The sequence below is a fragment of the Neovison vison genome, chromosome 4 (genome assembly GCF_020171115.1).
Source record: "Neovison vison isolate M4711 chromosome 4, ASM_NN_V1, whole genome shotgun sequence".
Classification (NCBI taxonomy): domain Eukaryota; kingdom Metazoa; phylum Chordata; class Mammalia; order Carnivora; family Mustelidae; genus Neogale; species Neogale vison.
The window spans coordinates 160752920-160780521 of record NC_058094.1 but is presented as its reverse complement, the minus strand read 5'-3'; the positions used below and the strand labels follow the sequence as shown (position 1 = coordinate 160780521).

General features: G+C 37.3%; 1 protein-coding gene across 1 annotated transcript in view; it reads right to left on the bottom strand.

Moving 5' to 3' along the window:
* VPS50 (VPS50 subunit of EARP/GARPII complex) overlaps nt 1–27602 on the bottom strand; it is a 128700-nt gene that overhangs the window by 5248 nt on the left and 95850 nt on the right. The window contains exons 21-26 of the mRNA XM_044246030.1: nt 21633–21754; nt 13034–13114; nt 6180–6328; nt 5051–5147; nt 3903–4061; nt 171–292 (exon numbers count right to left, since the gene is read on the bottom strand). Coding sequence (XP_044101965.1) covers nt 171–292; nt 3903–4061; nt 5051–5147; nt 6180–6328; nt 13034–13114; nt 21633–21754 — 730 coding nt within the window. The remainder of the gene's footprint in view (nt 1–170; nt 293–3902; nt 4062–5050; nt 5148–6179; nt 6329–13033; nt 13115–21632; nt 21755–27602) is intronic.

The following is a 27602-nucleotide window of genomic DNA, read 5'->3' as shown; positions in this document are numbered from 1 at the left end:
GATTTAAGGTTTCTTCAATAACGTTCTAAAGTCAAACCTGAATTATTATAAGACTGTCTGCTGGCCAAGACTTTCTCTACCTATTCTATCTGGTAATGACAACATACAATGTGATCTGTACATTACAATTTGTCACTGAACAATCAGATAACACTTTCATGAAAACTTACCCTTCCACAATAGTTCTGTTGGCCAGCCGTATACAGTGTTCCCAAAGTATATTAGACACAGGGAGGGGTATCCGAACTCTCTTAGAAACCTCATTTAACCTCCTGTTAAACTGTTCAAATTCCTAAGAAGACAAAAATTATGGCCAAATGAGGATATAATTATAATGCCATATTGCTTTCCCATCTTTCCAGCAAAGAAGAAGATTTAGAAAAACTCAGAATCAAACCAAGTAATACAAAAAGAGAATACAAATATAACTTGGACTTTTCAAGTACTTCACATTGAATAAACTATGTTGTGATACAGAGCACACGACATTTCATCTCCAAGGAAATAAGTGTCATTAATAGATTAAGCAATGCTAACAATGTTCAAATGCTTCTTCATCTCAAATTTTTCTAGTCACGTCAGTATGGATTAAAAGAGTTTAATAACCTAATATGTCTTTAAAATGATCTTCAAGAAACCCAGTTTAAAAAAGTATTTTAATAAGCTTTCAACTCAGAGTGAACTGTGAACCCTTTGTAATTTGAGGCTATACTCCTTAGAGAATAATCAAATAAACTATTCTCTATCTTAAACATTCTTTAAAAGTAAATTAGTTATTATATTCCAAATGATTTGAAAGCAATGAATAGCTGCAAATTTTTAGTGCAAAGGAAAAAATAAAACAAAATATTTCCTATTTCCTACAGAAAAACTGAGTATTTTTATTACTTATTAGGAACTTTCATGATACCGTTCTAATAAAAATAAAAATTTATGTAGCTAATCTAGACAAATTCTGACAATTTCATGAAAGCAAACAGTTTACCCTTCAATAAATGTATTTCTAGTTTCTTTGGACTACTGTCACCTAAATATGTTCATTTACAAAAGTAAATGCTATCGCTCCTTCCCTGAAAATACATTTCAAATGAATTTAACAAGATTTAAAATGGCATTTTTTTTTCTTTAGTTTCCTCAAGACAGCAGGTACATAATGCTTAACAAGTCAAGAGTGACATGTGTTCAAATTCTCTAATAACACACAGGAGGGAAAAAAATCTAATCTAGTCATTACCACTCAAGCTACCATAGGATTACTTATCATCCTTTCACTTTTCTGTTAATCACAATTTTTAAAATTTATTTATGACAGTTAACTGCTTTTAATTATTTATGAAAAAGTGAATTTTCAATCCACCAAGCTTCCTTTTTGAAATTCAAAGTTAAATAAATAATTGCTCTTCATCCTTTCCATTTTATGAATCTAGCGGAACACTAGTATTTGCTATTGTATTTATGCTTCACTGCAGTAAACCCTGCTTTAGATTTCCAGTCACGATTCAGTGCTTTCACTAATATTTTAAAAATAAAGTTATATGCTGTGGCATCTGGTAGCCTGGTCACTTAAGCATCTGCCTTCGGCTCAGATCAGGATCCCCGGATCCTGGGATGGAGCCCTGCCTTGGGCTCCCTGCTCAACAGGCAGTCTGCTGCTCCCTCTCCCTCTTCCCCTCCGCTCCTGCTCATACTCTCTCCATTGCTCTCAATCACTCTCAAATAAATAAATAAAAACCTAAAAAAAAAAAAGTTATATGCTAACTATAAACAATGTCATTCTACTCACTGCTAACTTCAATTTTCAAGAATGTTTATTGTTAAATGAACAATAAAACCATTTCATTATACTTAAGATTTTTGAGGGGCAACAAATGCAGATTGCTTTTTACCTAAAGGTTTGGATTTGGAAAAGTAATAGAACAAATAAAAGTTATATAAGAACTTCTTTAGGAGAGGTTTTAAGCTGCTAAAAACTGGTTCAGATTAATAATCTTAATAGGTTTGGTTCTTTCTTACAGTATTAATGTTTCTTATAATTAAAAATAACTAGGGGCACCTGGGAGGCTCAATCCATTGAGCATCAGACTCTTGGTTTTGGGTCAGTAATGATCTCAGTCATGGAATAGAGTGTCATATCCAGCTTAGTGCTGAATCTGCTCAAGATTCTCTCTCCCTCTCCCTGCTGGTACACATGCTCTCTCTCTCTCAAATAAATAAAATCTTAAAAAAACAAACAAAAAAAAAAAAAAAAAAAGAAGAACGAAGGCTCCTTCTAGTATATATATTCACTGAGTGCAGAACTCTCTGTCTTCTTGCTTCCCTATGAATACCATGTTGACATGCCATAAAAAATAAAATCAACTTTTCAAAAACAAAATCGTTTTAAAGAAAGGGTATGAGATTATTTATAAAATACATTTGACTAACATATTCCAAATTAAGATTCCCAACTGAAGTTTTATGGGAACCCTAGAAATCAAAGTTCTCCCAGGGAGGCAATTACAGAGCACCCTCAGACCTGACAGTAACCCCTAGACACTGCTAACTTTTCTCCCACCCTTAGTTCTGGAGTAGTCTTGGGAGGGTCTCGCAATCTCCATTACAGAGTTCTGGGAGGTCACCAGGCAGAGAGATGATGAATTCCACCACTATCTCTGTTCTGATCTCTGGCTTTGCTTACTGGTTCACAAGTGTCCCGGCTACCATCTGTTGCCCTAAGCAGTAAGAAAGTTTGTGTGAATGAGAGAAAAGCCAGGAGCTTAAGAAGGGCCAATATTCTTTTCACTAACAAATATGAAAAACGAGACTTTTCTGAAAGCGTTTTTCATTTCCTCAAATGCCCTTGCTTCTCCTCAGATATCCACATGGCTCATCTCCTGGCTTCCTTCGGGCTGCTCCCCAATTCTCACTTCATCTCCTGATAAGTATCCCCTTCTGTGACCACACATAAATAAACAATATTGCTCCCAAACCACACCTTGCACTCTCTATCCCTCCTCTGCTGCTTATTTATTTTTTCACAGAGCTATTAATTAATTGACATATTTTATCTTAATTTAGGTCTTTACTGTTGTCTCTGTACTGGCATGTAAATTCCCTGGGGATATGTAAATTCCTTAATCACAACTATGCTGGGGCACCTGGGTGGCTCAGTGGGTTAAAGCCTCTGCCTTTGGCTTAGGTCATGGTCTCAGGGTCCTGGGATTGAGTCCCACATCGGGCTCTCTGCTCGGTGGAGAGCCTGCTTCCTCCTCTCTCTCCGCCTACCTCTCTGCCTACTTGTGATCTCTCTCTCTCTGTCAAATAAATAAATAGATGTTTAAAAAAAAAAATCACAACTATGCTGTCATCACCTAGATCAGTGTGTGGCACATGTAGGTGATCTATAAATATCTCTTGATGCATAAATGACAAGAGGTGTACAATTCTTTCCAGAAAACTTTTAAATGTAAGTTTTAAATGCAAAGGTGTTTGCATGACACATTGCAAAGGTAATGTAATTTCTGGAAAAACAACAACAACGATAATACAGAATAATCAGGGGTTTGGTCTCTTGCTAATAAATCTACACAACTACAGAAACATCTAATTAAATAGAAATATCTTCTTGTCACCATAGTCCTGGTTATTGAAATTACTTAAAATGAAAGTCAGCCAAGACATCCCAGTCAAACTCTAATTCAAGATGGGAAATTAGTGAGCAAAAACAAAAAAATCTATGAAGAATTCTTGGGTCTAAAAAACACAAAATTCTAAAACAAGTCCATTCTGATTTAGGGGCTTTAATACCATGATGCTAGAAATGTGGTAATAACGATAATCCCACTACTTCAGAGCAAGTGCAATGACAGGAATAGTTCTCCCGGCAGACTCATCTTTAAACAAAGGTGTTTCTGCGTACTTGCCTTCAGCAGTGCATCTACATAGATGTTGTGCTGTGACATAATTTCTTTTACGTCCCACTTCACATTAGCCATCAGGAGCAGCATCTGTTCATAATCAATAGCTTTACCGGCTACAATCCAATAAATTGGTTTGCGTAGTTCACTGGCAGTCGAGACTGTCTGAAATACATTTCATAGAAAGGAAAACAAACCTTTTCTAAAAGTATCAAGTTCATAAAAAATATTTTGTATCTATTTTGAGTATACATCACATCTAAAAATAAAACATACACAACTGGATATTTAAATTATGAAAACACTTCAGTTCGTTGGCATAGGACTTACTCAAAACACTTCTGAGACATACAATCAACTTGAGGTCACTGATGCACAACAATAAAAGAACCACAGATTCTCATGGAGATGAGCAAATACCTCCCATTTTTGCACTTCTGTCCATTTCCACTCTACCTGCCCCATCAGGAGATTTTGTCATCTCTCAAATGTATACTTGTGACAGCCTACAAGCCAGGCTCCCTGCCCACAGGCCTGCCATCTATTGCTGCCAACCCCTCTTTCTAAAACACATACTGAACAGGCCACTTACCGGTTTCAAATCCTCCAGTCCCTTCCCAGTATCCTGCAAACAGAGTCCACCTCCTGGCTGAGAGCACTACGCACCATGTGGCTCCTGCTTCTTACTCCAGCTGTCTCTCTCACCACTGGCCCCTTCCCCTGCTCTGACAGTCTTTGAGTTCTCGGCCTCTGACTCACTCCAGGCTCTCTCTCACTGGCTGGTCTCCTGTGAGCCATTCCCTTAGCTTGCATTATACTCCCACCACAGCCACCTGCCCTGGTTTAAACAATCCTCCCTCAGACAGCCTTTCTAGAAAACCTTCTCCCGATGATACCTCCTTTCCTCCTCCAGCCAACGTTAAAAACCCTGCTGCTATTTCTTTCCCCTTATCACACTTTATTGTAAATACAGTTGTAATGCACATTGGATGAAAAGGTATAGGAGCTGCTCAGTAAGTATTAACTTACTGTGGGAATTCATGAGTGAATAAATGTATGTTAACTGCTCTCCTGGAATCTGGAGACTGGCCACCAGTTTAAAAACCCCAAATAATGTGCTCCCAGCTGAAATGACATCCAAGACTGTTTCTGACCTGAGAATAAAACTGCTGAAGAAAGGGTTTTTTGACTGCAGGCATCACGGCATCCAGATGGGGTTGAAGGAACTCAAACTGTTCAGCCAAGAATACCCTAAAGGGAATAAAGAACGCATTGCATAAGCAGAGGGTGTGATCCATGGCCTGTCAAGACTTTTGTGCAAGTCACCTTTAAGATCTCTAAGCACAAGTTCGGCCGTTAAAAATCCTCTCCACTTGAGTGAACTACCTTGTATTAGCTCATTTACAACCTACCCAAAAGTTACCGTTGAGATTATCATGGATTGCGAGTAGAGGTAGAAGAAAGAGACTTCAAATAAACTGCTAGGCTGCTCTGCATGTGACACAGAAGCACAGATCACAGGAGAGATGGAAGAAAAAAATTTAACAGGCTTTTTTTTTTTTTTAAAGGATTTCCTGTAAGGATCCCATTTAATTATATAGAACAGAGAGTTGAATTCACAGATTTAACATCTGGCTGGCACATCTCCTAATGCAGCAAACTGTAGCTTGGCTGAGATATACGCGTGAACTTCAGGTCAGGAGGCTGGTGTGCGGGAGTGGAGTCATTTGCACTGAGATTTGTCAGCAGCTGCCCTATTTTTTGTTATGTACGCGAAAACTCTTGCCTGATGCTGGACAACATTTTATAGAAGTCGGGTGCTTTACCTGTATTAAAAATGGGGGATTTATAAAGGTCAGGAAGCATTCCTGCTGATGTTGAGGGCTAACTATATTTAACACTAAACTGATGCTATAACTAGTTTCTCTAGAATCACGATCTGATAGGAAAATATAGAGTATGCTATGATGTGGTTACTTTTTTGTAATATAGAGTATGCTATGATGTGGTTACTTTTTTGTAAAGTTTTACTTTAAAGCAAGGATCATGTTGCTTAAGACTGAAACCTGAAAGATTTCCCTTTTTCCACTGACGTAACTGAACACCAACCATGCAGTTTTAAAAAATCGATTGGTGATCTATTTCAGGAGAGACTTCTCAGAAATAAATAAGTGACACTCAGAAGTAGGAGAAGGATGCAGCTAGAAATCTAATTACACAGTGCTTACTTTTATAACTTTTCTTAAATACTTAAAGGCAAAGCAACGGGTTTTAACAACTTACAAGGATTCTGTGGCTACCACTCTTTCCGCCAGCCCATACAACGTATCCCCAGATGTCAAAACCACCAGGTGACTGAGGTGTGGGCTTGGCACTTTCTCCTTTCTCTCTTCTGCTGCTGTGAGGGTGGCTGTAGGATCAGCGGAAACTTCCTGAAAACACAGCACATGTGCACACACAGCCTGAAATCAAATCTAATAGTAATAAACTATGTGGTTTTACAAAACTGGACCTGCAATTAAAATACTCGAGGCATGCATATTAATCACATTTAGTTTCGTTCTTTCTTTTCTTTCTTTTATATTTTCTAACTACTGGAAATTTCCTTTTTATACTAAGTGAAAACGATCCAACTCCATATGCTATTATCTGCACGTGACCTAAAATCGGCCAACACAAGCAATATTTATGAATTGGAAGATGTTTTATAGAGACAATAGCAAGATGCCCTTCGAGAACCTGTAAATGAGAAAAGAGAGACAGCCTCTGGAGGACTGAGCTGGCACATTCCAAAATTATGGTGTGGTTAACCATTTCACATCCACACTTTAATCAAGGTAACCTTGGTATAATCTCAAGAAGGCAGGACTAGACTGCACTTATAAACTGAAACTGAGCTAACTGTGTTGGTAGATGTCTGGAGTCATATTACTGATGAGAAGGAAGGTGGCTAATGGGAATCAAAGAAAGGGAGCCCGAAGAGCAGGGTGTATTGATTTTTAAAAATCTTCCAAGAAAATTAGGGCACAAAAATTGGATACAAACAAATCTAAAAGTGTACAAAATGTAAATCTCGATTACTTCTTAAATGAATTATATAGTCACAAATCTCCAACACTTGCCTTATGAATGAAAGGACTCTGGGAGCTTAACAGGTTTATAAATTTAGCGAAATGGAACTAAAACATTATAAAACCTTCCAAGTTAAAAAATGGCTTTATTCTTCTTTAGTTCTTCCTTGTATCCTATCTTCCACCAAAGATATTGTTTCTCTTCAATCTCTAATTACTCAATTAGCATTTAAAAGTTATTTTGGGAACAACCCCGCTTTCTCTAAGGGAGAATCAGGATAAGGAAACTAGGCAAGTTAATCAAAGTCACAGCTCCATTATTTATTTTCTTCTACTAGAAAGGAAAATAATCACCCGTCTCCTGCACACACATACACACACACACACACACAAACACACATACACACACACACAAACACACAGCATTAAATGGCTACGTGTGCTATTTCATTTAATGCCAGTGTTTATGTAATCACCATCTACCAGACTATCTAAGTGAGGAACCCTGGAATCATTCGTGTCTTCCCTTTCCCTCCCCATTCCATCATGCCTAAGCACACACCTCTCCTTTGTTTCTTCCTGTGAAAATAATTCTCTTTTGCCTAATTAAGGCAGATCATGTCAACTCTCCTGCTAAAGCTCTTCCAACAGCTTCCTGTCTTCCTCAGAGTAAAATCCAAAGGCCTTACATGGATTTAGGCTCTGGCTATCTCTTTGATTTTATCTATTACCAGCCCTCCTACTTGCTTTGTTCTGGTTATCCTCACCTCTGTGCTGTTCCTGGAATAGGTCAGACATGGTCCCATCTCAGGGCCTTTGCACTCCCTCTTTCCTCCACCTGAGACACTTCTCTCCAAAATATTCCCTCTCTACTAGCAAACGAGTTGCACATGAGTAGGGAGTTTTGTCGGACTGCTCTCTCCCTACCAAAACTGTATCCTCAACTCCCAGACAGGGTCTACCATCATACATAAAGTGTTCAATAAATAGGCACTAAATAAATGTTGTTAAATAAATGAATTCTCATTCAGGTGACTCACTCCTCTATTTCTTCCTTCAGGGATCTACCTCAATGTTACCTTCCCAGAGAGGCCACGTGTGATCACCTAAACAAAATCACACCCCTTCTCTTCTCTTTCTATCCTTTCCTAGTTTTTTTTTTTTTGTAATTCCTGACACAATCGGACATTAAATTGGATATTCATTATTCCTATCTGCCTCTTCTACCAGAAGGACCACCCACTGGTCTTCCAATAAAGTACCGTGGCACTCAATGTGTGCTTGTTGAATGAATTAATAATAAAGATAGCTATCCAACTATTGCGTATCCCTTGAGTTTTTTTTTTTTTTAAGATTTCATTTATTTATTTGACAGAGAGATAGAACCAGAGAGCACAAGCAAGGGGAGTGGCAGAGGGAGAAGCAGCAGGCTCCCCACTGAACAGGGAGCCTGATGTAGGGCTTAATCCCAGGACCCTGAGATCATCACCTGAACAGAAGGCAGGTGCTTAATCAACTAAGCCACTGAGTCACCAAGGCACCCCATGAGTCTCATACTCTCCTCACATAGCTCCTTGCCTTCCACCTACTTCCAATATTATACTTCCAATACCTCCTATAATACTCTGTATTTTCTCTTTGTGAATATCCATCTCACAGAAAGTCAATGGATGGTGAGGAAGAAGACTTAATGAAACCTTGAAACAAAAAAACAAAAACTAATAAAGGAATTAGGGGAAGAGATAACTCACTTGGGCCAGATGGCTAAGCTAGCCCAAGTGGCCCAATGGAGTAGAAAGAGGAATAACAGAAAATAATTCCAGAGAGGTAGATTTGGCTGCATCACAACAAAGCACTTTCTATCAGACAGAAGTATAAGGCAGGGAGGGTTATGAGTTTCTTATTGGAAAGAGGTTCAGTCAGAAGCTGACAGCTACTCAGAATGTATAGAACTGTACAGGTTAAAGGAGCACAGATAAGTTTCCTTCTATGGCTTTATAAGTAGAAACTTGGAGAATTATACTCCACAACTATATACTAGGCATCAAGCACCCCTCTTTTTTTTTTTTTTTTTAAGATTTATTTATGTGAGAGAGAGAGAGTACACATGCACAAGCAGTGGGGAGGGGACAGAGGGAGAGGAATAGGGAGAAGCAGACTGCCCACTCACTGAGCAGGGAGTCTGAGGTAGAACTTGATCCCAGGACCCCGGGATCATGACCTGAGCTGAAGGCAGCCGCTTAACTGACTAAACCACCCAGGTGCCCCAACCACACCCACTTTTAAAATATTTTGTAATTATACTGACAAAAACTGACGTGAACTTTCTGCCAATATTACACAGTCTCAAACTCAAAATAGCTCCAGCATAACCATGTACACGATGAATACCACACATTGATACTAGCAGAGTTACTTCTGAATTTCATTCTTTTATGATTAGGTATCACTATATGTATACTAAAAAATAAAAATATCTTTAAAAACTGGAAAATTCCTGTGACTGTAGTAGATATTAACTAGCTAATTTAGGATAGAAGAGGGAAGTGGTGCTGAAAGGTGACAGAAGACAAGGATCTGTGGCCTGAGAGAAACGAAGTTTATCTCTGGGTATAGGGAAAGGCCACAAGCACTCACCTACTCCATCCTTACTACTCCTTACCTACCTGCCATTCAAATGTGCTGAACTCCCTCTTTACTCAGAGCTCTTTCACAAGAACATTCTTGCAGTCATCACTGGAATTGTTGCTCCCACTTCAAAGGGTCTGCATTTGGATACTGTTCTTTGTTCCTAGTTAATACTGGCATTTGGGGCATAAAAATTATAGTAATTATCTGCTTAAAGGCTAAAGTTCTGTGTTTACGTTTGGGGAAATAAGCTTGAAGAGAGCAAGAGAATCACTAAAATGTCAAGCTGATTTAAATAAATGGCACGTGCTTACTGCACACTTGAATGGAAAAGCTTCTAAGCTGGATCAGTGTTTAGATTATACCAGTACAATAAGAAAAAGACATAAAGCCCTTTGAAGACTTTGAGAAATAAAACCTTAACCAAAATCTTTAGTTTCACAGTGAAAGTCACAATATTTAACCTCTCCTGCCACTAATAATTTACTACTACAAAGAGAAATTGTTTTTGTTGACTTTTCCAGACCCATTTAAAATATATTTTTCTTATCAATGATTTCAAGTTAGTCAAAGATCTTAAAGCCAACAATTTAGCATCACCAAGTGTATAACTAAAAATTCACAGTTCTGATATCACTATGACCTATACCAGCTTCCCTTTCTTCCTTTCCCTAGTAGGCTCCTTTTCTTGAATTTCTATTTGATGTGTCAAATTTTATTTAACTTGAATATATATGATAAAAAATTTCAGGTGGCATTTTTAAGATCATAATAATTCCACAATACCTTTTACAGCTTAGAAGCAAAATTTAGAAGATATATATGGAAAAAACACAATAACCAAAAATGTGCTTATTAAACTTTTAACCAACACAGAAAGGAAATACAAGAGAAAGTACAACTTTTATTTAGTGGCTCCAGATTGATTAGGCTATAAATTACTTAAACAGCCAAAGACTGTACTGAATAGCAAGAAACCAACTAATGTTCTCTGCCAATGTAGATGCAAACTAATGAAGTGAAGAAAAATGAATATACCAGCTTACAAGAACCTGAGATCAAGGTCTAGCAAATGACAAATACCTTTTCTAAAATAATAAACCAATGCTTATCAGTATGAGTAATAATGTAACATGTAACACTGGAAACCAACAGAAAATTCGAGAAAAACTTCTGTATTGCTGTATGAGGAATAAGGACTATGAAGAGACCCTGTCAAAAAGGTCTGCACTACTTAAAAACTGAAGAAAAGAATGACTGCTCTCATGGCCTTCTGATCCAAGGTGCAGTCTGATTTAAGAGATGGTAACCATAAGGACTTAAATAAAGAAAAGATCTCTTTAAAAGACCAGATGCCAAAGGAAAAAAGCAGGCATATCTTTCTATCCATTTACTGGGGGAGAGGTTTTTAAAAACACATTTCTAAATCTGACTACCAGTTCTGGGAAAAACTTACCCAGTAAACACAGAACTGGTCAGACAGATGCTACAGATACATTGTTCTCCCCAGATGGGCGGCAGCTGGTTTGAATAGCTAGTTTGTTTGTTTACCCGGTCATGGTATTTCATTAGTTATCGCAGAATCCGAAGCAACAAATCCATGCCTTAAGGGTCAAATTTGGAACTGTGGTTTGACAATCACCAGTCAGTAACTACCAGAGATGCCAAAGACATCAGAGTGAATGACTTTAGGGTAAATTTTGACCTATCAATCCTTTTAACTGTATTATTATTATTTTATTATTAAGGACATCTATGGTTCCAACTGTCATGAAGCCCAGACTAAGTTAAGAGTAATGGGTTCTAGAGGTAACTATGTAACTATACCCAACTCTGGACTTTTTGATTATGACCATTCAGTCCATCAATTTCAAGGCTTTCAGCCAGAAACAAGAAAAACTTAAGCTGTGGACTGAGATCTGGAAAACAAGATGTGATGATCAAGGTTATGCTAAGTATCAAACAAGGAGAAGCAAAACAGAAACATGGATAACTTCTAATGGAGTTGAAAGCCAATCGAGTTTACAAAAACAAAGACAAAAAATATATATAAATAAGTGGCTAGGTCAAACAAGGAGCCCTGACTCTGTACACGATCAGAATTAAATGGATAGCAAAGCCAAGAAAACAAACCAGGTTAAGCCAGTAGACAAGAAAACTCAGGGATTGGAGTTTACTCCTTTGTTCAACAAACAATTTACTGAAGAAATGCAGTTTGCTGAGAGATAAGTGCTATGAAAATTACATATACATGTACTGGGCAGAAAGATGTCCATATTATAAGGGAGATGGATGATATGGATAAAGGTGATTTCCTCTGTGTAAAGAGTGCTCACCCAAGATATGAACACCTGCCTCTCTCATCTTACTCACATCTCTGCTCAAAGGCCACTGGTCTCTCACTCTGCTTTATTTTCTTCTTAGCGCTTCTCACTATTTGACACTATATTACATATTTGTCTCTTTGCCTCGATAAAATGTAAGTTCCAAGACAGGAATTACCTCTTCTGTGCACTGATGAATGGCCAGCACTACTACCACACCCCGCAAATCCTATTTCAATTAGTATTTCTTAAAAGAATGATTACATTGCTTTATTAAAACTTCAGTAGCAGATGTACATAATAACAGACCTTATGAGAAAAGAGGAAAATGACTGCTTGTTTGGGTAGGTGAAGAAAAATCAGAGGATCTTTGGCTTAATGTAAGTGCAGAGGAACGTGCTGAAAAACAGCAATCTCTGACTACAGTGGCCCATCGCAAGAAAAAAACTGTGTTGTTTTAAATGCCTGTGTTAGCTTAAACACTACAAAGGCTCAGCCTTGTTTTTCTGCCTAACCTATTTTCTTAGAAAATACACTACATCCTGTGACACAACAGTCAGGAATCCAGAACCCCTCCTGCATAGCCAGCTACATCCAAACCTCTTCCTTGACTTTCAAGGCCATTTATAAAGTGGTCCCTAAACAGTCCCTGCAACCCGACTCTTCAGTATATACCAGTGTCCCAATCACAAAGATGGCCAAACTGTGGGCCAGGCCTGCTCCCATCTCCAGGCCCTTTCTCAGCTTCTGAACCTTAATTTGAATGCCAGTCTTTCTTCCTTTTCCCATTAACCCCATGCCTGTTCTTCATCACTAGCACAAGTCTCACTTCTTCCTTTAGTCGTTCTCTGAAATACCGTTTCCACATGAACCTCCCCTCCCCTTGAACTTGTACTGGATGTATAACCAACAGCAGACTCTCCCATGTACACCAGTTTCTTCTCTCCAATCAGACTGTAAGAAACCTGTGTTTATTTCCTTACAAACACACAGTATAATACTGAGGACTCATATACTCAACATACATACGGACGCAAAATTTATTTATAATTGACTGGATAGCTAATTTTTATTTTCTGTAGCCCAGAAGAATTAATTCTAATTGGTTACTTACCATATCAATAAGGCTTTCTTGTATTCTGTTAAGAGTTGTTCTTAGTCTACTACTACTAAGGCCCAGTCCTGTTGATTCCAGCTGAAAAAGAGAAAGAAAGGTATGCTACATCACCTTGGAGATAATCTTTCATACATTAACCTCAAATTAACCAAGGTTAAGAATCTGATGAATTAAAAAAAAAAAAAAAAAGAATCTGATGAATTTTCACTCAGTTACTTAGCCTTCAGAGGGTCTCCAAACTGTATTTAAAAGTTTCAAAACATCAAGCATACTAGTTAAACCTTAGCCCTTAAGGGAACAAGAGAACTACTTCACATTTGTATTTATAGGTCACACTAGCACCTGGCAATCTAATAAATTTATCAGGAGAGAGTTCGCCAATACTTCTCTTTCCCACAAGTTATTATTTTTAGTTCTGAAACTTAAGACATCAGATACTTAAAGATAATGCACTGTGTCATATTTATGTAGAAGCATAATAAAGCAGCCTGTCTTAAATTTTCTCTTCTTTGTAAAGATTTTGTTTGACACACAGAGAGAAATAATGAGAGAGAGAGAGAGAATGCACAAGCAGGCTCCCCAGAGCAAGAAGCCCGATGCAGAACTCGACCCCAGGACCTTAGGATCATGACCTGAGCTGAGGGCAGACGCTTAAATGACTGAGCCACCCAGGTGCCCCTGTTTGAAATTTTCTAACACAAATTAGAGATAGCCCAAATCCTTATCCAAAAATTATGAAAAAAACTTTATTAGGCTCAGTTAACATTTCATAGTATAGAATTTGCTTTACTACATCAGAGCCAAAGCACTCATAAACATCCTCACATAAGAACACAAATGAGAAGGGACACTCGACTGTTAAAGTGAAAAGCTGGGGTGCCTGGGTGGCACAGTGGGTTAAGCATCAGACTGTTGGTTTCAGCTGACGTGGTGATTTCAGTTCATGAGATCCAGAGACTGCCACTGGGCTCTACACTCAGTGCGGAGTCTTATTATCCCTCTTCCTGTCCATGCTCCTCTCTCTCTTAAGTAAATGAACACAATCTTAAAAAAAAAAAAAAAAAAAAAAAAAAGACATGAAAACCCAGTTAGCTGGCTCCTTAGTTGGTGATGACTCAATTGATGAATATAAACTTAATCTAGAGGTAATCATAGACACATACAGATATCTGGAAAAATGTTAACAGTTTCTGTATGGGCCAAAACATTTAAAACATTGTTAACAGTAAACTATAAAATATATAGTCTCACTAATTCATTCATAGACAATTATAATATATATGGCATGCACACGCATTTATTGTTCCTCATCCTTTCCTATTTGAATTACTTACACAACATGTGACAGAAAGCCTCAAGCTAAAATAGCTGTGTGACGGCCTGGTGTAGTAAAACATGAACTCATGTCATATGGTCATTTTAAATACATTTTACTTTCATTAGGTTTTATAAACTTTATTACTTCACTTCTCCTCTTTTTTTCACTAGGATCTTATTTTTGTACAGTTAAATTCAGCCATGGCAAGTATATAGTGTGATGAATTTTGATAACTCTAGAGTCCGATGACCAGTACAATCATGATGTAAAATTCCCTTACCTTTAAAAATGTCCTTATGCCCGTTGCACTGATTCTCTCCCTCCACCCTTAATCCCTGATCTGTCATAGTGGTTTTGTCTTTTCTAAAATTTCATATAAATGGATTCATACATGTGTATTCTTTTATGTTTGACTTCTTTCTTGTATTTAACATGCTTTTCAGATTCATCCATGTTGTAAGCCTATTAGTAATTCATGCTCTTTTATTGCTTAATAGTATTCTATAACAGGGATATATCACAGTATCTTATTCGTCAGTTGATGAACATTTGGGTTCCAGTTTTGGGCTACTTCAATAATGTCATTAATTTTATGAACATGAATATATATGTGTGTAAATATCCTTGAGAAGACATATTTTCTGTTCTCTTGGGTAAATACCTAGAAGTAGAATTGCTGGTTCATACAATAGACATAGTTTTAAGTTTATAAGATACTGCCATACTATTTTCTAGTGGCTGTACCAATTTGCATTTCCACAAGCAATGTAAGTAAATTCTAGTTATTCCATTTATGGACTGAATGCTTGTTATTCCTCTCAAAATTCATATGTTGAAGGCCTAACCTCCAATGAGATGCTACCTGGAGATGGGGCCTTTAGGAGGTAACCAGGTTTGGAAGAGGTCATGAGAGTGGGGTCCCCAAAATAGGTTTGGTGCCCTTTGAAGGAGAGACATAGCACCTAATTTACACTTCTTTTTCTAGTTTATTAAGGTGGAAGCTTATCATTAACTTGAGATTTTCTTCCTTTTTACTACAGGCATTTGAAGTTTGATACTTCCCTCTCAGTGCTAATTTAGCTGCATTCCACAACCCGATATATTCTGTTTTCATTATTATTCACTTTAAAATATTTTCCAATTTCTCTTATGACTTTTTAAAAAAGATTTTATTTATTTATTTGAAAGAGAGAGATCACAAGTAGGCAGAGAGGCAGGCAGAGGCAGGTGGGGGGGGGGAGCAGGCTCCCTGCTGAGCAGAGAGCCTGACGCGGCCCAGGATCCTGAGACCATGACCCGAGCCGAAGGCAGAGGCTTAACCCATTGAGCCACCCAGGTGCCCCTTATGATTTCTTCTTTAAACCAATCTTTATTTAAGTGTGTTCCTTTCCAAACACTTAGATTTTTCCTAGTTATCTTAATGGTTTCTAATTCAATTACATTATCATCAGAGAATATATTCTACGTGATTTTGAATTCACTAGAACATACTTAATGGCCCACAAAATATGGTCTATCCTGATAAGCATATCATGTGCACTTGAAAAGAATATATATTCTGCCACTGTTGAGTGTGGTGTCCCATAAAGATCAATTAATGGTTGAAACTGTTGTTCAAATCTTCTACGTACTTGCTGATTTTCTATATATTTGTTCTATTAGTTACTATGTAGTTTTAAAATCTCCAGCTATCATGGATTTTTTTTTGCTTTCTCTTGAGTTCTGTCAATTACTGTTTTATGTATTTTGAAGCTATGTTAAGTAGCCACACACATATTTATGCTTGCTATTCCTTCCAGCTGAATTGACCCTTCATTAGGAATCCCTCTATCTCTCTTAACACATTATGCTTTCAAATCTATTTTATCTGATATTAACATAGCTAATGCAACTTTTTTTTAAAGATTTTATTTATTGGAGAGGGAGAAGGAAGAAGGAAGAAGAAACGAGAGAGCTAGCGAGTGCTCACATGAGCTAGCGAGTGCTCACATGAGCAGGAGGAGGGGCAGAGGGAAAGGAAGGAAGCCTGATGTTGGGAAGGTGGGGCTCCATTCCAGGACCCTGGGATCATGACCTAAGCCAAAAGCAGACTCAACCAACTGAGCCACCCCGGTGCCCAAACTACTGTAGTTTTCTTAAGAAAGTAAACACTTACGGTTTGCACAGCATAACTTTTCAATGAACTTGCTTTCAACCTAGGTGTGTTTTTGTTATATTTAAAGTGTTTCTTTTGGGTGCCTGTGTGGCTCAGTCATTAGGCATCTGCCTTGGGCTCAATTCCTGATATCAGGGTCCTGGGATTGAGCCACACATCTGGCTTCCTGCTTCTCCCTCTCCCACTCCTCCTGCTTGTGTTCCCTCTCTCACTGCTTCTCTCTCTCTGTCAAATAAATAAATAAATCTTTGCCCAAAAAAGTTTTAAAAAGATTTATTTTTTTATTTGTTTTAATCATTCTGACAATCTCTGACTTCTAATTTGAGTGCTTAGTCCAATAACATTAAATCTGATTACTGGTTGGATTTAAAGCTACCATCATTACAGGTTATCTCTTTTTTGTTCCTTGGTTCCTCTTTTCTTGCCTTTTCTGATTATATGAATATTATTTTTTAGAATTCTAATATAATCCTCCTATTGGCAAAAGAGCTAAGTTTTCAATACTATTTTTCACTGTCCAAAGAATTACACAATATACATTCTTGATATTTCACAATCCATTTGCTGTTAAAAATGTTCCATTTAACCTAATATATAGAAATCTTGTCATCTTATAGGTACATATCTTCTTATAGTTGTTATATGAAATACATTTACATATATTATAAACTCCAGAAAATAATGTTATGATTTCATTTTTAAACAGCAATATAGTTTACAAAGAAGTTAGAAAAAGAAAAAAATAATCTTTTGTATTTTCCCAACTAGTTTCCATTACCATGCTCTTCACTCTTTCCTGAAGATCTAAGTTTTCTGGTATCACTTTCCTTCAGCCTAAAAAAAAATTCCTTCAGCATTTAAGTATTATATGTCTGTTGGTGACAAGTTCTCTTAGTTTTTTTTTTTTCTTTTTATCGAAAAGTGTCTTAATTTCACCTTCATTCTTCTTCTTCTTTTTTTTTTAAAGATTTTATACATTTATTTGAGAGAGAGAGAGATCATGTGAGGGAAACAAGCACCTCCCCAGCTCAGCAGGGAGCCTAACATGGGGCTCCATCCCAGGATCCTGGGATTATGACTCAAGCCAAGGGCAGATGATTAACTGACTGAGCCACCCAGGGGCCTCTCACCTTCATTCTTGAATGGTGTTTTGCTAGATACAAATTCTGGATTAACACTGTTTTCTTCTCTTTTAGTACCTTAAAGTTATTAACTCTCTCCTAGCCTCTACAGTTTTCCAAGAGGAGTCAGCTGAATCAGATCATTGGTCCTTATATGTAATAAGTCTGTTGTAGTTTTCCAGGCACAGTTTCACCATGAGGTATCATGCTGTTATGTTCCTTTGTGCTTACTCTGCTTGCTACTCATTTACTATCTTATATCTGCAAATTTTTGACCAGTGTTTTTTCAAGTATTTTTTTTTCTACCTTATTTTCTTTTTTCTCCATCTGGTATTCCAAATATATGTATATTTGATCATTTGCTATAACTTAACATGGTCCTAAGGCTTCGATCATTTTGTTTTCCAATCTTTTTTCTCTATGTTCTTCATTTTGAATAATTTGTATTAGTTGGTCTTCAAGTTCACATATTCTTTCCTCTGCCATGTCTATTTGATTGTAAAGTACATTCAGTAAATTTTTTTAAATTGCTGAAATTCTATTTTGCAGTTCTAGGATTCTCCTTTGGTGTTTGTTTGTTTTTATGAAAGTGCTTTCAAGCAGAGAAAACAGCACTTTCAAACTATTTTTTTTTAAAGATTTTATTTATTTATTTGACAGACAGAGATCACAAGTAGGCAGAGAGAGGGGAGGGAATCAGGCTCCCCACTGAGCAGAGAGCCCAATGCGGGCTCAATCCCAGGACCCTAGGATCATGACTGGAGCTGAAGGCAGAGGCCTTAACCCACTGAGCCACCCAGGTGTCCCCACTTAGGTTTTTTAATTAATGTTTCTATTAGATCTTCCTATTTTTCTACTGAGATGTTCATACACTTAAAACCTCTTCTGTCTTACTTTATTTGAGATGATTCTGATAGTCCATTTAAAATTCTTATCCCTTAGTTCCAACATCTTGGAGTCAAACTAAATTGATTTTCTTTTTACTTAAGGATGTACTCCACTTGGGACGCCTGGGTGGCTCAGTTGGTTAAGCAGCTGCCTTCGGCTCAGGTCATGATCCCAGCGTCCTGGGATTGAGTCCCGCATCGGGCTCCTTGCTCGGCAGGGAGCCTGCGTCTCTCTGCCTCTCTGTCTACTTGTGCTCACTCTCGCTCCTCTCTCTCTCTGACAAATAAATAAATAAAATCTTAAAAAAAAAAAAAAAGATTTAAAAAAAAAAAAGGATGTACTCCACTTTTTTTGGACTTATTTTTGTTGGGTAAAGTTAGACTGCATTACCAATTTAATTCTGGAGATCTGGGATTTTGTTTTTTCTCCACTGAGCACTGTTTCCTTTGTTTTCACTACGTAATTTTCTTAGCTGGGCTTGCACTACAAACTGTCTCTTATGCAACAGCTTTATTCTCTGTTCAGATGTTTTTTTCTTTGGCTCCAGTCAATCTGTTTCATATAAAGAGGTTATGAGTTAATCAAATACAGGGGTAAAAGATTTTGGGGAACTCCTCTCTGCCTCTTTTTCTTCTGCACTTTCCCCCCTACTCTTTTCAGTGTTCCCAGTTTCCTGGGATGGAGCCCCACATTGGGCTCCATGCTCGGCAGGGCGTCTGCTGAGATTCTCTCTCTCTCTCTCTCTCCCTGTGTCCCAGCCTCCACTTGAGAGCCACTTGAGCTCTCTCTCTAAAAGGTGGCTCAGTGGGTTAAGCCACTGCCTTCGGCTCAGGTCATGATCTCAGGGTCCTGGGATCGAGTCCCACATCGGGCTCTCTGCTCAGCGGGGGGCCTGCTTCCCTTCCTCTCTCTCTGCCTGCCTCTCTGCCTACTTGTAATCTCTGTCTGTCAAATAAATAATAAAATCTTTAAAAAATAAAATAAAATAAATAAATCTTTAAAAAAAACTAAGCAAAGCAAAATACGGATAGAAAAATGGAGTGGTTCTTTTTATAAATTTTAAAACCCCTTTTTATAGAGAGTCAGTCTTTGTTGTGCTTTAAATAGTGTTTCCTTCACTTTTGCAGAATCAAAAATAGGGTCTGAATTATAAATTGTTCTATTTGAAGATGCACATATTTCCAATATTCACATAAAAGGTAGTTTACTAAGCATACTCTAACAATAGGAAAAATCTTTCTTAAAAATACAAGAGATAGAGTGAGTGCTCTATTTATTCATATATCCTCGCTTATAGGCACCTTTTATCAGTTCATATAATACAAAATGTTTCTAACATGATGTATGTGTAGAAACCCAGGTTAAGGACAGAAATACTTATAACTGGCAGCCAATTATTTCAATACAGTGAAATAGCTGTTACTAAGTCTTGTAAGACTGAAAATGCTTTTAATACAAAACATGAGGTTAATGTGTCCTTTAAAACATGACATATTTTGTTTTCAATAAAATACTTGCCTTTTTTACAATAAGCACCTAAATATACTTGGCTAACATTCTCAGGTCCTAGTGAACTCCACTGTAGGCAAATCTGTGCCAGTATACAATCAGCTAGAAAGTCATGTCCAAAAGAATTAGTTCCCAAAAGCTTCCAAAGGACCCTATTCTAATACATCTTATCAACAATGTGGTCCATAAGTGTAGTACCCAATATGACGATCAGCAGCCACATGTGTCCATTTATATCTAGAGATAAATTAGCTAAAATTAAATACAATTAAAAAGTCTGTCACACTAATCACATTGCAAGTGCTTAAAAGTCACATGTGGCCAGCGGCTACCCTAATAGCAGAAATTTTGAGCATTTCTGTGACTGTAAAACTTCTCTTGGACAATGCTGGTATGGACGCTAAGCTCAGGAGAGAGGGAAAGGCTCATCTAGAAGAATTAAAGATTCTGACAATTAGCTAAAATTCTAGACTGTCTTTCTTTTCTAGTATTTACTTATTGAGTTTCCAAATTCAGAGCAATGAATTAGTACCCATTTTATAGTAACCTAAATTCTGCAGCAACACTCTTACTCTGATTTTATTAGCATTCTTTCTAAGGAATATTATAGAGAATTAAGAATAGGAAGTTGAGAACCCATTATCAAATCATCATATCTTTGGAGCACCTAGGTGGCTCAGTCAGTTAGGCATCTGACTCTTGGTTTTGGCTCGGGTCATAAGGTTGAGCCCTATGTTGGGCTCCGGGCTTCAGCACAGAGTCTACTTGTTTCTGCCCCTCCCCATACTCACACACTCTAAAATAAATAAATAAATAAATAAATAAAATCTATTAAAAAAATGCCTTTGATACTTTGATATATCATAGCAGGGATACAAACATTTATATAATAAATGTAATTACCATTAAAATTCATGTTTTTAAAAAGATACAAAATATATTATGTGAAAAATCAGCATTGTGATACAGTCATAGGACCCAACAATATCCTTTTACACAGAAATCTATAAAATATCTAGGTGAGCCACATAATAATTACCAAATAGCAGATAAGTTACCTGCCTAATATTGTGTTGTTCTCTTTAGGAGTAGGAAAGATAAAATCAATAAGAGCTTCAGAAACACAAAAAGGTGGTACAGGAAGTAATTCTGTAGCACACAGAAGGTTCAGTTCAAAGGTTTTCAATTATTTTAATAAATATTTGCCATAATCTTCTGATGTAGTAGTGTCTGCTAAGGTTTATAAGCCAATATTTAAAATGTCTCATTTACTGTGCAGTAATTATACACTGGGCCAGATTTAAACAAAGCAACCCACACATTTTTCATTGCCAAAATATGTTAAGGTTAAAAACAGATGCTGCACTTTTTCTGCCAAAACTCTGAATAACATGAAATGTGTTTATCATTTTGAAGTAAAATTAATATATAAATAAGGTAATTAGGTAGACAAGAAGGTGATAGCAATAATTTTGTTAGATTTCTGATTGATAATTTTCAAAATAATACTATTTGTGTATTTTATATGAAGAGAATGAAAACCTTTATATTTTAAAAATAAATAAATTTTATAAGTAACAGACTTTCCCTCCAAAGGTGACTTACTGAATCATTCCGACCAAAAAAGGTATATATTGCATACAAGTAATAATCAAATAGCTGAGACATGAAATGGATAACATCAAAGGCAATTGGCTTAAGAATGTTCATCATCTGCATATATTTACCTGAAAAGAAGAAAATCAAATTTAGAAAAAAACTAAAATCTATTAGTCTATTATTATAAAGAGACAATTTAAAAAACCACTTTACCAATACATATATTTTTAATGAACTATTACATTCCTCAGTTCCTAGCCATGTTTCAAGTAGTCAGTAATCATTAGTGGCCAGTGGCTACGATATTAGACAGCACAGATACAGAACAGGTTCATCATCTTGGAAAGAACTGCAGGATAGCACTGATCTATATACTACCAATAAAAATGTTTTTATATCATTGTATTTTACTGTTTGTCAAATATTCATGGAATCTATGCTCCTCTATAAATGACACTGCCCAAACACATAACACAGTTCCACATTCTTGGAGATTCCATTTAAAATAATGTTCTCAAAAATTTTTAGGTATAATAAAACAAAAGACAGTGTACTTGAGATAAAGCATTTTCCCCATAAGCTTATATACACACAGCAAAAGTAAAAAAGCAAGAAAAAGGATACATGGAAGGCACTTCCTATTCCCCTGAATCCTAGCCCTGTGAAATCTTGTGTCAGAGGTCAAGGACATTTCTTTCTTTCTTTCTTTTTTTTTTTTTTAAAAGATTTTATTTATTTACTTGACAGAGATCACAAGTAGGCAGAGAGGCAGACAGAGAGAGGGGGAAGCAGACTCCCCGCTGAGCAGAGCACCCAATGCAGAACTCGATCCCAGGACCCTGAGACCATGACCCAAGCCGAAAGCAGAGGCCTTAACCCACTGAGCCACCCAGGTGCCCCAGGGACATTTCTCTATCATTACATCATTCAAGAGCTCAGTACTCTCAAAGTGCCAAGAAAATGTCCTCTCAGTCCCTTCTTTGGGAGATGCTAATATTACAATCTCTTTTCTCTAAACATATGATACAGTTAGGGAAAAGAAATTTAAAAACTAAAATTTCTGCTTTTATAAATTTGTTAATGTATTTGAAGGGTACATGGGAGATGGGCTGAATCAAATAACAATAATAACAAGTCCCTAATTGTGTTTCTCTTTTATGGGAAATAACAGGGAAAGGAGCACATCCATAAAAACAATGCTCTTCTGCAGAAGATGTTAAAACAGGCCATTTGCCTAATTTCCAAATGAGCAAATAATTCAGGTGCTCGCTCTACTTAATGTAACTGTTATAAATTTTAAATTGGTACTACTGAAGACACCATGACTCAAGAGAAACACATTAACTACAGTAGAAAAAAAATGACAAATATACTCTAATGGAAATGTCTACTAGCAAAACCATTTCTTTATTATTTAAGAACTCCATACAGCTGTCTTAATTTACATGAGCAATGATTCTAAATAATACTCAGATAGTCAGGAAGACACATATACATACCAAAAAGTAGAAACCATTCAACTCAGATTCTGTTCTTACTCTTATTTACAGGTCTATTGTTTCAGAATCATCTTTTATTTCACACATTTTTAAAAAATCACTAATGAAAAATATTTGAAAATTATGCTCCTAGAACATTCTGGTTCACTAGCAGGTATTTTATCAACCACAAACATACAGTTTTTAAACTGCAACTACATACATATAAAATAATGTGACACTGTGGGGAAAAAAAAAAGGAAAAAAATACTGTTATATTATTTTAACCTGTAAAAGAAAAAAAGAGAGATAATAAGTAAAATGAGGTAGAATGCAAATATCTGCATTGATAAATATCCAGAACACAAGGCTTCTCTCCATTACTAATAATAAGATAAGCCATTGTTCATATAATTATTCTTAAAGAATATATAAATGAATTATTAACAGATAAAAGCTATTTTAAATGTTGCATTCAAAAGAAAAAAAACTAGATTAAAAACCCACTACTCTAAAAAAATTTTTAAACATATTTATATTCATTTATTCATCTAATATTCAACAAAGACTCTCTGGAGTCTTACTATGTCCTTGGCTTTTGTTAAGACACAAGGAATTAAGAGTCTCTGCTCTCACACCTTAAAAGGTCACACAAGGAAGGCAGCCATTGATAATCAGGCTGCTGGCATATTAAAAGGTTTAGTAAGAACAGGAACTCTGTCTTTTCCAGCTCACGAGGGCAGAGTAGGCCTTCGTAGGCCTGAGGACGCTTATGGTCCTCCTCAGAATTACTGAATTAAAACAATTTTACAGTGGATTAAGCCTGTATTTATGAAGAGAAAGGGATGAGGAAGTAAAGGTGAGCAGGCCTGATCAGAAAATTAGAAATTATTTCTAAAGCAGAGGTTGGCAAACCTTTTTTGTAAAGGAACAGAGCACAGAGTTTATGCTTTGCATGCTGTGGCAACTACTGAGCTCTGCTGGTCTCCGTTGCAACCACTCAACTCTGCCTCTGTAGCACAAACGCAGCCACAGACAACATACAAACAAATGATCATAGCTGTGTTCCAATAAAACTTTATTTTATAAAAACAGGTAGCCTAAGCGATTTGACCTGCATGCTGTGGTGTCCCAATCCCTGTCTGGATGACAGAGAAGAGATGGGAGCAGACTGATGGCAAAATGCAAAGATGACCATGAAGGAGGTGAAAGCTATTCTTGTAGGATGGTTATTGCTTAGATTCAGTGGGTAGAGCAAGAGGATGCAAATAAGAAATGCAGCTGAAAAAGGATGGATATCTTAAGCCCACATATAGGATAAACTATCAGTCAGCATGCCCTCCTCTACCACTATCCCTCACCAACATCAGAGCACAGGTTGCCAGGCTGTTCCCACAGACAGAAACAAAAGAAAACAACAATCTTTAGGATTTCTCTCTAAAAGAAGGAAACAGGGGCACCTGGGTGCCTCAGTCTATTAAGCCTCTCTGCCTTCAGCTCAGGATTCAGCTCAGGTCATGATCCCAGCCAGATTGGAGACTGAGCCCCACATAGGGCTCCCCACCCATCAGGGAGTCTGCTTCTCCCTCTCCCCTTTCCCCTGCTCCTTCTCTCTCTCTCTCTCTCAAATAAATAAAATCTTTAAATCTATATATTTAAAGATTTTATTTTATTTTATATATATATATTTTTTTGTTTGGTTTCATATATATATATATATATATGAAACCAAACAAAAAAATGGAGCAAACTTAAAAAAATAATAAATTACAAAGATGAAGGCTTCTAGGGTAGATGTTGGCACCAAAGATGAAAATCTACCTAATTCGAGAAATTTGAGGATCTGTCCCCCTAAGGTAAAGACTACTAGTAAATCCACCCAGCCCTGCCATGCTCTTTACAAAGTCCCCTCTCAGGATTCCTACTGAGAAGAAAGGGGGCAGGGAGAAGGAGAGCATAGCTCTCATTACTCAGCAGGGGACACCCAGGCAGCACCACAGCTGCCTGGCCTTCCATTTTGGATATGAATAGGTCATCAAAAATCAGCAGGCCCAGGAGGAAAACTCAGAGAGTAAAAGTAAAAAGAAAAGCTGATCCCAAAGAAAACAACTAATTCAAGCTATACATTTATAATAATTATGTAAAACAGTATAGCAGAAAAATATGGGAGGGAAAAACAGAGAATATGGAAGGGCTCTTGCAGATTTTAAAAGTGATCTTTAAAATTAAAAATTAAAGAAAATAATTGAAAAAAGGACATCTATATAAGGTACAGCAAAAAGACCAAACTATGGAAAACATTACAGAAAATATGGGAGACAGGAAGGGGCCAATCTAAACATTTGACCAACAGGAAATCAAAGAAAAAAGAGGGTAGAGAAAATGGGGAGGTGGAAATCATCAAATAAATAAATAGTAGCATTAGTCACAACTGAGGAGCACAAGAGCCTTCAGACTGAAAGGGTCACGAACTACCCAACACACTTAATGAAAAATAACTCACACCTAGACAGATCACTAGAGAATTCTGAAACATCAAGGGAATAAACACCAAAAGCTTTCAGAGAAAGAGAAAAAAAGAAATTCATCTACAGTAAAATAGACAGAATACTAGAGGTTTCAACTTTCTAAGGAAAAATAATTTTTAATCTACAATTCTATACATAGCTCGACTGCCATTCAGAGAAAGGGCAGAATAACAGACATATTCAGACCAACAAGAATTCAAAACATTTACCGCTCATCACCCTTTTTTGAGAAATTACAACTAGAAGAAAGGTAAACAGAAACAGACCAAGAAACCTCCTGCACACTAGTGGCAGGAGGGCCCTAGGGTGGGAGAATGCTGCTTTTCTACTCTTTATTGTGTTACGCTGAGAATATTACCTTAATAAAAAAAAGTACAGCATGGCTCTGAAGCTAGCCTGCCTGGTTAAAAAAAACGTGGCCAGTGCATTAAGATGTGGTTCATTCAGCTGCACTTCACCTTCCCTTTCTTCCCTTCTAGAGTTCCCTAGAGAGGAGAGGGGAGAGGAGTGGACACAGTGTGCTTTGAGAATAGGGAGGAATACGGCCTTTTGGCTAAGATCAAGTGAGAATAGGGAGGAATACCCAGATTGACGCCAGATTGGCCAACACTCCAGGAGGGAGGGCCTCAGGCCCCTTGCAAAAAGGGCTCTTGGCTTCATGGAAGAAAGAACTCAGAAGCAAGCCCTTCAGAAAAAGGGACAAAGATTAAGCATAGAAGTAAGAAAGCAACTCCTTCATAAGCAAGGTTAGCAGTCTCTCCTACCTGGTGAGGAAGAGGACCCTCACTTTGCCTCTAAGGAAGGGTTTTATAAGTTTTATTTAAGTTAGCTAATGGTACAGAGAGGGGTTTACTCTTTAACTTTGGGTTCATCATTCACATTGGATAGTTGGTTTTTCCATTATCTTAAGGTTATGGAAGCAATTTTAAGGATAGGAGCAATTTTAAGCATGTCCAGGCTGTGTGGCTCTTATTGCCTGAGGGAGTGTGTCTTGTGGTTTCCCATGAGTCTGATCTTATGATTCTTCATGACCTACTGACTTTTTGTGTTCACCAAAATGGCTTTACTTTGGTGAATTTGTCTTCCAAGCCTTCCTTCCCTCCTGCCTCAAACAGTATGGCCATTCCTCAAGAAATTAAAAATAGAACTAACTACCAAATGATCCAGTAATCCCATTTCTGCATATATAACTGGACGAAATGAAATAAGTATCTTTAAGAGATACTGCAACACCTATGTTCACTGAAACATTATTCACCACAGTTAAGATACACAAACAATGTGAATGTTCTTTGATGTTCATATGCCTGCACACTCCACAAAAATTCTGCCCATTCCGTTGTCCACAATCGTACAAATTAGGAGAAACCTCCAAAGTCCCCGAGGCCATCCCAATAGTGTAGACCGCCGGGGACAAACAGGGGCGGTCTGACACCAGCTGAGCCTCTACATCCATTCATACCGTAGAGTTATGTACCCAGAGGAGAAGACTGAACCAGACAGGCAAGTAGGCCATAATCGGATCCATTGCTTTGGTTTCCAGGTTTCTCTCCTCAGAGGCCTGGTTTCCAATATCAGCATATGGGTATTTCCTGAGGCACCAATCAGAACAAATCTGTTCTCCACATGAGAAACTTGTCCTTTGGAGATGTCTCAAAACCTCCGTTTAGGAGAATCTTTCAGGGCCAGTGTGCCACTGCCCCATTCCAAGGTCTCCATGGATACAAACGCACATTAGGATCCATCTGAAGGAGAGTTCATTTTAACTCAGCCCCCTGGGTTGTTCCACCAGAGTCAGTATATCAAACCTGTCTATTTAAAAGGAGACAATTGGAATGCGAGGCGGGCTGCCCAGGCATCCATCCATAGATCCATGCTATGGAGTAGTTCCATATGAAAAGTCCTGGAGCGATCCAATAGGTCTCAATTGTCAATCAGAAGGAATCCTTCCGGTTTGGAGCATCTCACAA